The sequence below is a fragment of the Cenococcum geophilum genome (genome assembly GCF_001692895.1).
Source record: "Cenococcum geophilum 1.58 unplaced genomic scaffold K441scaffold_44, whole genome shotgun sequence".
Lineage (NCBI taxonomy): Eukaryota > Fungi > Ascomycota > Dothideomycetes > Gloniales > Gloniaceae > Cenococcum > Cenococcum geophilum.
Genome location: NW_027137602.1, coordinates 1,224,290 through 1,238,962, shown reverse-complemented (window position 1 = coordinate 1,238,962; position 14,673 = coordinate 1,224,290). Strand labels below are relative to the sequence as shown.

The 14,673-nt window shown below is 36.8% G+C and overlaps 1 protein-coding gene across 1 annotated transcript; it reads left to right on the top strand.

Annotated features, from left to right (window-relative positions):
- Window positions 1-6,368: 6,368 nt before the first annotated feature.
- K441DRAFT_665639 (uncharacterized protein) lies at window positions 6,369-7,489 on the top strand (the record flags this gene model as incomplete). Its single annotated transcript, XM_067649528.1, has 1 exon — window positions 6,369-7,489. A coding segment is annotated over exon 1 (973 nt), but the record flags the coding sequence as incomplete, so codon positions are not given.
- Window positions 7,490-14,673: the final 7,184 nt, after the last annotated feature.

The window sequence follows — 14,673 nt, the reverse complement described above, 5'->3', positions numbered from 1 at the left end:
TTCTATAAGCTAGTGGTAAAAGTAATAGTATTAGGCTAAACTAGATTCTAGTAGAATCCTATAGCGCTAATATAGTAGATATTAACTAGTAGGAGGTCCGTAGGTTTCTTTACGGGTGTTTATTAGGCCGTATTTTGCGGTATAGGGTTTATAGTCTTCTTTAGCTTATATTCCATTTTCCATAAGTTATCCTTCTAGTCTATTAGTTTAGTATACCGTCCCATATCCTTGGCCTTTTATTATAGCTGCTTAGGGCCTAGGTTCTCTACTGGGGACTTAGGTAAATTACTGCCGACTTCCTAAGTCTATAGTGCGGGTGGCGTAATATAGGTAGTCTGGGGGCGGCGTAGTATATAAATCCGTTACAGGTCGAGCTATATATCCTTCTTAAAGGCCTAGTCTCTATATATAGCATTGGCCTAGTAAATAGTATCAATCTAGGGTTATATAAGGTTTTCTATTATAATACTAATTTCTTTTATAAAGGAGGGGATTAGGGGTAGGGTTTTAGGCTAGATAAGCCGCCTACTCTATATATTAGGGTATAAGCCTAAATAGGCTAGCCATTTTCTTCTTAAGATTATATTATAGCTTCCTAGGTCCGTAATAAGGAAGGGGATATTATACTGCCTTTGTTTATTAACACAGAGGTAAATACGCAAGATAGTTATAATAGGTGGCCCTATCCGCCTACTATACCTATAAATAGGAATTGGTTTAGGCAGTTCTTTAATAGGTGCATTTAAAAAGTTAGCCAGCTTTATAGCATGCTAGGTATTAATTAAGGCAAGGGCGTTTACTCTAGAGTTAGCTAAAGCAGAGGTTAAAACTTAATATCTATTACGAAATAAAGTATAAGGAATAGTGCAGCTTCTTCCATTAATTAGCCAACCTAGATTAATATATAACATATTAATCCCTTTTAACCCTAGAAAGGAGTCTTTCTCTAGGGTTTCTTTTTTTCTATCTCTATACTATTATTAGGCGCAGCCTGAAGTAATAACGTATATATATTGGTTGCCGAGCCAGTTAAACCATTAGGTTCGACACTGTACCTTTTAGTTACGTTACGTTTATTTAGCTCGGTAGGCGATCGTTATAACTATCCTCCTAAATTAATAGAACCTTATTTATCTTTACCGCTATTAAGTAGTCTTTTATAAAGTGGTCTTTTTGGCTATATAAGAAGTAAGCTCCTTAATTGCCAAGGGCCTATTTATAGGGGTCGCTGTAAGTAGGCTGGGTAAACGTTTAGCCCGCGGCAGGGCTAGCTATACGGCTAGTTGCTAGATTAGCGGCCGGTATAGTAGGCGTTATAGGTTATACTGGGGTATTATAGGCCGTTCTTATATAACTTATAGCTTAATTTAAGGGATTCCTAGCCTTTATCTAGTTAGCTTATGCCTTAATTTAATAGAGGCCTTAGTTAATAGCTAGGCAGTACTCTATAAGTTCTTTTAATATCTATACTATAGTAAAAGCTAGTAGTACGGCCCGCTATAGGTCTAGGGTAAGCTTATTAAAGAGGTCTAGAAGTAGGTCTTCCTAGGGAATCTAGGCTTATCTAGCTAGGTATAAGAAGCGGGTCTAGAAGGCTAAAAAGGTCTCCGTTATTTTTATATTTAGACTTTTATAGCTAAGGCGGGCATTCTATACCCTAAAAGGGTCCTTATAGATAGAAGATAGGTAGTTAATTATTTCTTCCTTAGAGAGGAAGGGTTCTACCAAGTCCTAGGCGTATCGCGGACATAGATACGTCTATACGTCTCCGCCGGTACAGCCAAAAACGTAAGCTATTTTAGCTTAAGTAGTAGGGAAGTAGTCTATATTAACTTTAAGCTTGTCCTATAATTAAAGCTTCTAATTATTAAATATAGGGTCGGCTCCATCTATAAGTAATAGGGGGTCCAAGACCTTTACGGACCGTAATAATCCTAATGCTGTACGTTAGGCTGGGGTTTTAAGGACTATAGTAAGTTTATCTAATAGGTCCTTGCTAGATATAGGGGTGCTTCTAGTTTTAAGCAGTTCTTATAGCTATTTAATTTCGGTATTAGCTGCTACAAGCTCCGCCTAAGGGGTTAAGATATTAATTATTTCTTTATCTAAGGCGTTTACGGGTCCTATAGCTACTTTACCTACTACTATGTTTTGTAATATAGTGCTAGGGTATTAGGTAATTCCGGGTAATTTCTTTAGGGGTTTTAGTCTATGCGTATTTTATAGGTCCTTTCCTTAGGGTTCTATTCTTTTCCTTTAGGTTCTGTCCTTATAGTCCTAGTAATATCCTTAGGGTCCTATTCTATATCCTTATCCTATTTATAGTCCTATAGATATTTTTTAAGTTCCTTTTTAGGAAGAAAGGGTGGTTTAAGCTTTAGATAATATTAGCGACTTAGTTAATTAAGATATAAGCATACTAAAAGGGTCGCGTAAGCCTATACGATTAGATTGTCTATAAACGAGAATCTAAAGCTAGAGAAAGGAAAGGAAAAGAAGAGCAGCGCTGGTCGAAGTAGGGTTCTTTTATATAGTCCTCTAGTTACGTAACCGCAAAGTTCTACCAAGTTCTGCGACCAAGTTCTGCCGTTTTCTGCCAGTGCCGTAACAATAGTTAACCTACAACCCCTGCCTCCTATACACCCTATTAAACGGCCTTAATATTATTAGACTCTAAATAGATAATACCCTCTTCTTAGCGGACCGGACTTTTATAGACGCTAAAGAGACTAAACTATAAGAGGTAAAGTTCTTAGTAAAGCCGTAAGAGTAGTTAACTAAGCAGACTCTAATTAAGTTTAATAGAGGTTTAATTATATAAAAGGGCAACCTAATCTAACTAACTTAGGAACGCCAAGCTTAAAACCTAAGGCTTATTATAGTAAAGCCTATAGACCTTACTAGTTCCCGTAGAGAGACCTATAAGACCGTAAACATAAAGGACTAATATACTATACAGCGTGCAAGAGGCGCCTATATTGCTATAGTCTGTTAACCTAAATCTGCCTATAATTTATCCTTTACGGCCTAGGTAATAGATCCGCAAGAGGAAAATATTAAGTAGCTAAATAAGCGTATTTAGTGGCAAATTAACAATACAATAAGAGGACTTACTTTTATACCACTAGACCTAAACTCCTTTAGCTTACTAGTATTTACGGACGCCTTCTTCACTAATAATAGGGACCTATTATTATAAATCGGCTTTATAATTATACTTACGGACTATAATTAGGATGCAAATATACTCTACTAGTTAATAGTAGAACGGATGAATCTCCCTTACGCCTTCGATAGGCCTTAGGGGGGGGAGGTATAGCGTATATAGCAATAGTTAACAGGAGATAGTATATAGGGGGTGGTTAAGATATAGGACACAACTATAAGCATACAGCAGTCGGTCGGTAAGGCCTAGCTAGGACGTAGTAAACCCTAGCCTTAGATAAGCTAGAGAAGGAAGTAGTGGTTCCTAAAAAGTTTAAAATATTTAAGGAGGAGGACGAGCAGTAGGCCTATAGGGCCGCTATTACGTATAGGTATGGCAATTTGGGGTTTTTTATCCTACTAAGGTGGCTTATAGGGTTTTTCCTCCCCCCTAATAGCAAGGGGTTTTTCCTGTTAATATTACTTTCCCCTTATATACGGAGTAGTTTACGTAGGCCTAGATAGGATCCGTATTAGACGTTAATTAAAGAATCTACTACTACTCTACTAGTCTTTAATTAAGTGTAAATGAGTAACCTGCAGTATACTAGCTTCTAAGCTATACGCACTAGCTTATAGCTTTAATATAGGGGCCGCAATCAAGTTAACAATCTAGAAGATCCTATAATTAGAGCAATTACCCCTAGTTCTATACACTAATTTAAAGTCCCTTTATAACTATATGTTACGGCACTGATACAGACCCTAGTCAGGGGCTCGGCCGAGCCTTGGCGCCATGTATATAGACGTGTCCTTTCCTCGACCTTCTTCCAGACCTCGTCTTGGAATTCTCGTTCACTGGCTACCAATAGATTCTTATTCTTTTAACTGAGCCTTTACACTATATAGTTAAACTAGGTACGATATAAGAGAAGAGACTTATAGTCGACCTAATATACTTATATTAGGCCTATAAACGATATAAGATTATAGAGGTCAAATAGATTAGCAGCGGAGATAACCTAGCGGACGCTATAACTAAGGCAAAGCCATGCCAAGCTCTTAAAACCCTAATTGACATAAATAAGCTTAATCTAAAGGTTATAAAATGGGTAGAACGAGACTAATAGAGCACTTGTGGTTTACTTACGGCCCGTCGGAAGGCTATATAGTTTATTTACGGCCCGTTAGAAGGCCATATAGTTTATTTTATAGACTGTAAAATAGGACTTATAGCCAGCTTAGAGCACCGTTTAGAAGGCAGCCCAGAAGGCACCTTAGGAGGGATTTCCTATATATTTCTTTTATGTTTTACGGTTCTACTAAAGCAATTACGGAGGGTATATATAAGTGGGTCTATCTTCAAGTGCCGCTAGTATATAATTACAGCACCTAGTGTGCCAAACGCGTGTCTACGCGTTTAGTGCACTAACTACTCACTTATAACTAATTAGGGGGGAGGGCGCGTTAGTATATAAACCACGTAGTCTACCTTAATAGAATTAACAGTTACTACTATCCAAAAGAGCATACGATACTATACGTATTTCGTGCCCCTGGATATAACTTACTTATATTATTAAATTAATACAAACACCTATCTATTTTTAAAAAAGTTTTTATTCTATATTTTAATTAAATCCTAGTTATAACTACTAGAAGTCACTTTATCTTGTTATAAAATTATATATTTAGACTATCAAATAGTGTCTATTTTATATTAAATTATAGATATAACTTAGATATATACCTGCGCTGCTTATAGGAGAGTTATTACAATCATTTCCTTAAGGCTAAAAGGGATTTAGCGGTAACTAATATTATCTAGTTAGATTAAGATAATAATATAGATAAAATATTTCTAAATACCTCTTCTACTCCTTATTGCTAGTTCTTTAGCATTTATAACTATATAAGATCCTTAATATAGCCTTAATATAACGTACTCTATTACCGAGACGGCTAAACCACTAAGACGGCCACTCCAAAATACACTAAAAAAATAGAAAATTAACACTTTAATATCTTAATAACCACTTGATAATAAATTTTAATAATTTAAATTTGGACTTTTATACATACTCTCTAGCTTCTATTAAAGTTATATAATAAATAGTCAGGTGGTTTTTAAAATAGTAAAATTTGGGGGCCAAAATAAGCTAAATTACTATATTTTAAAAACGACTAAACTATATACTATACAACTTTAATAGAAGCTGTAGAGCATATATAAAAGTCTAAATTAAAATTATTAAAATTTATTATTAAGTGGTTGTTAAGATATTACAATATCTATTTTCTATTTTTTAGTATATTTTAGAGTGGCCGTCTTGGTAATAGAGTACGTTAACCCTAATATAACCTAAATATAACTATAAAAACTCACCTCATCTATATTCCTTGTTTTATCTTAAAAATTCAATAATTAGTAGGAGTTATCTTTGCTATAGCTTATAGACAGCATTAATAATGCTAGATTTAAAATAGAATTGCTTTATTAACTCTTTAATATAGTATAGTAAAAGTTAAATTATATACCAAGTGAAGTTGTGTCGGAGCTAAGATATTAACACTAGCTAAGCTTTTAGCGCCTTGCCAAGCACTACCGGAGCTTTCGGCAACACTCCCGAGGTGTATGCTCCCGCTTTCGGTAACACTCCCCGAGGTATATGCTCCGTTGTGTCGGCGTCAGAATATCAACACTGACCGAGGTTTTAGCGCCTTGGCGGGCACCAACAGAGCTTTCAGCAACACTGGCCGGGCTGTATGCTCATTCCACCCCACTTCAAATTTATCACTATCGATTTTTGTACACTATATTGTCCGGCCAATGATGGCCTCATCACCCCCAATACCTATCTTTCTCTGCCTCGTGGCTGCCGCGCACGCGTACACCAAATTCGACTCGAAATGTTCCGTCCCGCCTGACAGTGTCAACTTCGTCTCATCGGCGGATACGCGAGGCACTCTTGACATTCTGTGGAGCTGCCTGTTTACTATCTTTGCTTGTACATGGACGATCCAACATCTCAATGTTCCCGAACAGAGACATGGTCAAGACAAGAGCAAATTGGGGTGTATTAAATGGCTGCTTAAAGGGCCTTTAAACTCCACGAAGTGGATGCTTATTACGGCCTTAGTACCGGAATTAATACTTGGAAAAGCTTGGTCGGATCTTTCCGCTGCAAGGAAGAATAAGAGGAAGATGCAACAATTGGCAGAAAAGGATGGTGTGGAATGGGAGCTTTCCCATAGCTTCTTTGCGAACATGGGAGGTTTTGTAGCGATTCCTCAGGATTGTGTCGAGTTTCCTACCACGGTGTCTTCTGGGGCGCCCACTGATGGACCTTCAGAGGCTCAAGAAGGACCACACGAAAAGCAGCCAGAAGATACTGAGAGGTCTGATACTAGAAAGACAATCCCCCTGGTGCTATTAGGGGAAACCATCCTGGAGATGCGGAGGAGGGAATATATTAAACCTCTTCCCGATATAACATATGACGAGCTAAGTGACAAAAGTAAGGGCAACGTCTTTGCCAAAACCATTGCCATCAGTCAAGTGTCGTGGAATACCGTCCAAATAGTTGCACGTGTGGCAAAAGGGCTTACAGTCACTCAGCTGGAGCTAGCAGTTACTGCATTCTCTTTTTGCGCCATCATCACATACCTCTTACTACTAAAAAAGCCGCAAGGAGTGCAAGTCCCCACCCGACCTGTCCACTGCACACAAACTGTACACTATGACCTAGACTATGACTACCCCTCGTCACGCGAAGAATGGATTTTGCAAAGCAACAGTCAAAACAGTGGAAGATATATACCCTGGAGAGCGCCATGGCCCCGCGACCACATACCCAACGACCTTATCGAAAGAAACGGCCAACTCGAATTCTACGCAGGGATCATCGTTGGGAATGTAGTCTTTGGCGCTATTCATGTCGCAGGCTGGAATTTGGTCTTCTACAATGATGTGGAGCGGCTTCTCTGGCGCATTTCAAGTTTATATATCACGGCATTTCCGCTGGTCCTATATGTATTTATTGTGGCCTTCAATTTCTGTCCACCTTGTTATAAACGATATTCCCTTGAAAAATATTTCCACGATCTTACGGCATCCGTCCCATTAATTGGCATCTATATTGCGGCACGCCTCTTTTTGGTAGTGGAGTATTTTAGGACCTTGTTTTTTCTTCCACCAGATGCGTATATCTCAACCTGGGCGTCAAATATACCCCATATAGCGTAGTTTTATAAGCATACTCTAGTATTACTGATTTCTTATACAATTTAGTTTATTAGGTTAATGCGCTATTGCGGTAAGGTCTGAGGATTAATAATAGGGAAAATAATATTTATAAGACCTTATCATCACGTATTAAAGAAGATTGGTAAATTGACTACAGATCAATGCAGAGAGAAATAAGGCACTAGGAAACTACCAGGTAATTGATTTAGGAAAGAGTCTTAGGAACCCATTTTAACCATTAGCAAAAGACACTTAACCCATGCACTAGAGTCAGAAGAGCCTCCGCAGTAGCACAGCAAGAGCTCTGTCTCGCATATACATATAATAAATCAAGCAACCTCGCCTGACTCGCATTTAGGAGAGGAAGCCCATCAGATTTATAAACCAGAAAATCCATACAGCCAAAGAAAATCCAATTAAACACCTTAGCCGCAAGCACCGCCCTTCCCTCTTCCCCCGTTCTGCCGCCGTTCTGCCTCATCAGCGCTTGTTCATCGCTGGTGCGATTTAGTACCACTCACGGAAGATTCATCCCAGCTAATTCGCGGACGGAATGTACAGATTCTTCCGATATTACCGCTATCTCGATCCGCATATAAGCTCACCCGCAGACAAACGACCCTCTACCAGAAGAGACTGTTGCAAGCCCCGCGCGGGGCTTATCGGGGAATACAAAGTCGGACTTCTAATGCCTAAGTAAGTCTGCCTCTAAAGGGCTATATAACGCTATTGTAACGGAACCTTATAGCAAGAACTACGGTGGGTCCTGTTATTAGGCTAGGTGTATAGGAAATACAAGTACAAAAGTCAAGAACGTAATAACAACTGGTGGAGTGGTTGCCTAATAGATTAACTCTAATTATATTCTAAGAATTACTATAAGGAAGGAACTATCTAGGTAGGGACTAAGGGTCCTTAAATACACAACCGTACTCCTATAAAATCCTTCTTATACGTAATATACGCGTGCTCTATTTACTCTATTGCGGATTATATAGATTCTATAAATTATATAAATTACCCCACATAACCTTAGTTACTATTCCTCGTTATATAGCTCTATTGGCTCTATCTTAGACCGTGCCTAAATTAACTAACTAGCTTCTTCTAACTCCTCTCCTAGTAGTTATAATATCGTACTTAAAGCGTCCGTAATACTATCTCCCTCTTCTTTATCTTCGTTCTTAAAGATTTAAAATATCTCTAAGTTGTTTACTAAAGGTATAATATCTATCTAATTAATTTGGTTAATATTATTGCTTATTATACCTAAAGCAATTTCTTCTTCTTTAACTGCCCGTCATCTTCGCACTGTCACTGCGATATTATCTCTTAGTAAGATTATACCGTTTCCATATTCTCGCTGTTTAAAAGAGGGGTTAGTTTATATTATATTGGCGAACCCATTTTCGCAATAACCGTCCTCTTACTTAGAGTGCACTAAAGCAAATATTTATTTATCCTATAACGTTCACTCCGTCTCTAATACTAAATATACGCGACCTATTACTCTTAATAGTTATTTAGTTCCCTAATTAATTTGTTTTAAGGTCTTGTATTTAATCTACTACTACGCGGCTAAATAATAAACTGTCTATTGCTCTAGTAAAACTACGCTATTCTTATAACGCGGAACGTAAGGCTGCTAAAGTTTAGTAAAGAGCCCTTAATTCCCGTCTTACTACGTCCACTCAGTTAATCCGTCTTAAAAAGGTTTATAAAAAGGTCCGTTTTAAAAAGTAGAAACTTATAAAATAAGGTTTATAGGAACTTAGTAATAAAAAAATGGATTCTCTTCTAATAGAGAAGGAAATAAATCTAAGTAGTTTGGCAACTGCTCTTCCTAGGTCCCCCTTAGGTGACTTATTCTTTTATAATCTTTCTTTTTTAATACTACCTAACCTAATCTTTTCTGATACTCCTATACCTTTTCTATAGCGTTCTTTAAATTATCTAGTAGCTCCTAGGTAGTCTTATTATAGCCTATCCACTTAACCTTATACTATATTTCGTCGTTAATGTCCTTATAACTAACGATCTTTAAAACTTACTATTTGTCTTCTTTCTATCCTCTATATATATCTGCTTTATAAACTAGTGGCTTAATATTCCTATATACTAGCTCTAGCATTGCAATATACTATATAGGGTAGATCTTTATTCTAGCTGGTAAGTTTAACTTAAACGTAACCGATAAAATCCTTTATATAATTTTAAAAGGTCCTAGTCTAACGTAGTCTAACTTCTTACTTAATCGTTAACTCTTGAAATTTTTGTATAGTAGCTACACTTTATCTCCCTCCTTAAGATCTGGTCTCTTAGATCTCTTAGCGTTATAATACTTTTTTATTCTCTCTTATACTTTCTTTACTAATTCTATAAGGTCTACATAAAGATTTATTAATATCTTTATTCTTTCTTTAGCTATACTACTCGTTTTCTTCGCTTATTATAGTAATAACAATATTCTTAGCTTATATCCATAATTTACCTTAAATAGTAATATGCTTATTCCTTTTTAAGATGTTGCATTATATGTAAATTATATAACTAGTAATAGTAATACCTAATTGTTTTATGCATAATTAATATAATGCCTTAGATACTACTCTAGTGTCTAATTTAATCTTTCCGTTTAACTGTCTGTTTATAGATAATATACGGTAAAAGTTACTACTCTAACTCCTTACTCCGCTAAAAATACCTCCTAGAATACTGCTATAAATCTTAGATCTCTATCTAATATAATCTTACTTAGTGCTCCTGTTACAAAGCTCGTATTAAGCTATTCATTAATGAAATAGGTTAATTAATTAATAATCTTGTCTTAAGGTTGATTAATATTAGACCTAGGGCCCTTAGGCTTAAATAAAGAGGTTTATAATACACGTGACTCGTACACGTAACTTATATACGGTCTACGCCTCTAGAGAATACAGATTATCTAACACACCCCCTTAGCTTCAAGCTCTTTAAGGTCAAAGCTAACCACTTTCCTACCACATTCTACCAACTTCTACCAACCAATTAGGATTTTCCATCCCCGGGATAGAAAATCGCTATTGGCTCGCTTATAGCTAGCGCCTTAGCGACCCTTCTCGTGCTTATTAATGCGTTAATTAAACTCTAATCTTATCTAAATCCTTCCATCTTATTCTAATACTATCCCTTAGGTCCTCTAGTTACTTCTCCTTATTTAGCTGCTCCTTAATATCCACCATTTTAATTATATTAACAAAGCTTTAAAACCTCTACTTGGGCAGGGCCTTTGTAAGTCTATTGGCGATTATCTCCTTCGTCGCTATCCATTAAAATCATACTCGTCTTATTGCGTATTCCTAATATAGCTAGTATTAATGGATATTAACGTATTGGAGCTTCGTAATCAGCTTTACCGTATCTTCTATAATCAGTTAAAGTGTCTAGGTGTTATTACATTTAATAATTAAGGGCTTATTTAGCCTTAACGTTATTACTTTAAACAGCCTACTAATAAAGATAGCTTCCTTTACTGTCTATAATAGGGCTAATAACTCGGCTTCTATGCTTAACGTCGTAACCATACCCTACTTGTTTGCTCTCTATGCGATCGGTCCTCTAAATAGCTTTATAATATATCCTTATAAGCTCTTTCTATCGACGGAGTTATCCGTAAATAATGCATCGCTAGTATAGATAAATGATTGCGCTTTGCTTCTACCGTCTCTTCCATTATCTCGTCCTTTATCGCGTATTCCTTTATCTCTTCCTCTACCATTTATTTTTTTCCTTATCTCCTCTATAGCAGATTACTCTACTTCTCGTGCTATATAGGTACTAGATGACTCTATCTACCGCTTAATAATGCTTTTAGCTTAGGTTTTAATTAAACCTTACCAGCTATAATACTACGAAGGTAATATCCAAACGCGTTATAGTGGCTATATAGAGTACTAAACCCAATTTTCTCTAATATAGTATTGTAGAGGCTAGTAGGGATATAGGATGGACTAATAGGTCTATATTAGGGGACGGACGCATTAGACGGATTATACGGTAATTAGTAGGAAGGAGTTCCGATTCTGCTATAGGAGTGTCTAAAAGACGCCCTCTAAGATCTATCTTATACTAGTTAGCTATCTTCTTAATATAGGCTTCCTAGGATAGCTATAGGAGCCTTTAGCTACGATTATATAGCAAGTAAATTCCTAGGAACTATTTTAGCTCGCTAAGGGTACTTATCTAGTATTCCTTGCTTAGCTCCTTAATTACTTCTTAAGCTTTCTTCTCATCTATCTTTCGGTAGCAGAAGACAATATCGTCAACGTAGAAGAAGACGACTATTCCACCTTTTAGCATAATATACGGCTCCTAAGGTACCTCTTTAAAACCCAATTCGTTTAATGAGCTCATAAGGTTCTTCTACTATAATAGTAGTGATTATTATAGTCTATACAGGGCTTTTCTTAAGCGCAGTACTTTATCTGTTTTTCTTTTATTAAACCCTAGCGGTAGCTTTATATAGACGACCTCGTCGAGATCGTAATAGACAAACGCATTAACTGCATCTATCTATGTCGTCTCTAGGTTAAATTTCGCGGTAATCGCCATAAGGGTTCGGAAGGTCGTACTAGCTAATATAGTAGCTCTTATAGGTAGGTCTCCTAGGGCCTATTAATTTCCGCAGACTATTAAGCGTGCCTTACATTTCTGGAAAAACCCGTACTTATCTATCTTGTAGACGAATACCTACATTAAGCTAAGGACCTGCTATCCCTTTGCGTGCTTCTTATCTATTTCTTAAAACAATTTCATTTAATAATAAGATTGGAGGTAGGCTCGTTAAGCTTCTTGGAACTAATCTTAAAGAGGATATATATTAAGGTCGTAGATCAACTAAAGTAGCGGAGGTAAGTTCTTCCTATATAATCTGACATCGCGTATTCTACCTAATTTCAGCTTACTATCGTTAAGTCAACTATCGAGGTTGAACTTCCGTCCTACTAAGAAGGCGCCGTAATAGGCTAAAGTAATCCTTTTAGTAACAAAGTCTTTAAACCTATTATCGCAGGCTTCCTTAAATAAGTCTTTAACCGAGTTATTAAACACCCCCTAAGTATTAAACCCGTCTTCTTTTTATTGGCCAATGTCCTAATCTAGTATATCTAACCTTATAGGGTACTTAACGTAGAAGGCGCATAGAGATTCTTTATCTTCTTCTATTAGAGGTGGCGTATAATACGCATCTTTAAGAGCTCTTACTAGGTCGAGATCTGCTAACTTATTAAAGGTTTAAACTAGTTCGTCTTTAACGTCGTCGTCTTCCTCTTAAATTAACGGTTTAAATATTTCTTTATTATCTTCTAAAAGAACCTTATTCTTAGTTAGGGTATTAGGGAGTTAAATCTTCTTAATTACTATATCTAATTTAGCGTGTAGGTCCTTTAAGATGTCCGTTCACTTACCGTTAAAGAACGTCTTTTTATTAAAGATAACGTCCCTTATAGAGATGATGATACCTTTATATAGGATCCAGATCCTGTAAATATTAGTAGAGTTATAGCCAACAAGGTAGCCGATATAGGCTCGCGGATCTAGCTTATTTAGCCTTTTCTTCTTTAGCTAGGCGTCCGACGTTATCGCGTACGCTCTACAGCCGTAGGCTTTTAGGTGCGCCAGTTGCGGCTTTCTTAATCTCCTATTGGCTAGGAAGGTATAGAACCTCTTATATAGCGATTTCTAACCGAAGCTTTCCCATGGCGTTTAATCTCGAAGGTAGACTATATAGTCGACTATCTCGTTCCATAGGTCGTGTGGTAAATTAGCAGCAATTCTTATTATACGTGCTCTCTTAATAATTACACCCCCTAAGCGTTCGGCGGTACCGTTCTATACTTAAGTATATAGCGCCAAAGGCTTAAATATAATCCCTTACGTCCGTAGCCATTTAAGGGTTCTCCTTCTCCCTAGCTTATTGTCTAATCTAATAGTGTTAACTTTAAGGTTATACCTTAGACGAATCCATTATATAAAATCTTTAAGTACTTATAGTGTCTCCTTCTTCTTACCGTGCGTTGTTATAAAATACGGGAAGGATCTTTCTAAGAAGGTGTTATGGATAAGCATAACTTATACAAATCCAGTATACGCTTTCTTAAGGTTAGTCTAGTTAATATAGAGGTTAAGATAGGGTTTATTAATTTTCTATTTTAAGAACCTTCTTAAGACCTAACGCTTAATTTTGGCGAGACTATAACGTTAATATTCCGTTGTCTTTAGGCCTTAAAGCTTAACTTCTAGGGCGTTAAGACCTAAATAATAAAGGCTTATAGGTCCTAGATAACCTAGACGCAGATACTATAAATATATATTACCTTTCAAATCTAGACAAACGTCTCTTAATGATATCCGCTTCCGTTAACGGCGCGTTAGACGGCTGATATTAAATGCGGATTTCAAGTTTCCTAATTAGACGTATTTAATAGTCTATTGTCCGTAACGTTCTTCCATTTAACATAGGATTGTGTTATCCTTTTAAACTAGAAGATTATTATCTCCTTTATTGTCTAGTAGTACCCTCATTTTCGAAGTAGACGGAACGACACTAGATTTATATTAAAGTCTATACAAAAGGCAGCGTCCTTAAGACGTAGGTTTCCCTTACTCTTATCTAGTTTTGTAACTTAGACGGTGACATCACCGTAGCCTAGTATAGGCACTTCTAAGCTGCCGGCAATAACGTATTCGTATCTTAGAGCTTTCCTAAAGTTATAGAAACGAAAGAGGTTATTAAAGATATGGAGAGTGGTTCCTAAGTCAAGAATAGTCGATAGCTTTAGTGGATGGAGTTGACCGGTATGATACGATTCTAGGAATATCGCATTAGCTTCTCCCTTAATCTTAACTATCTTCTAGCTCTCGTCCTGTCATTATTAAGCCTCGTCTTCTTATTCTTCAAGTCTAATCTTCGCAACTTAGTCAGTAAGATTCTTATTCTTTTCTACCTTCTTTAGTTAAGATAGCCATTCTTTGACTATTAAGGAAGGGTTAAGCAGTAGCTTCTTCTAAATTGATACTATAGACGTAATCTGGGTGCGTATCTATTGCAGATGCTCTTTCTGTTTCAGGAAGTACTTCATATCTTAGTCGTAGTATCGTCTACTATTCTCGTACGCCCTCTGTTAATTCGTCGAGAGCTATGCATATGAGGTTACATTCTCATTGAAATCTATAACTTCTGGATAGGCTAGTTCTTATAGTAGACCTCGTTAAGGTACTGCATTGTCTGGGTTAACGTAGGCCCA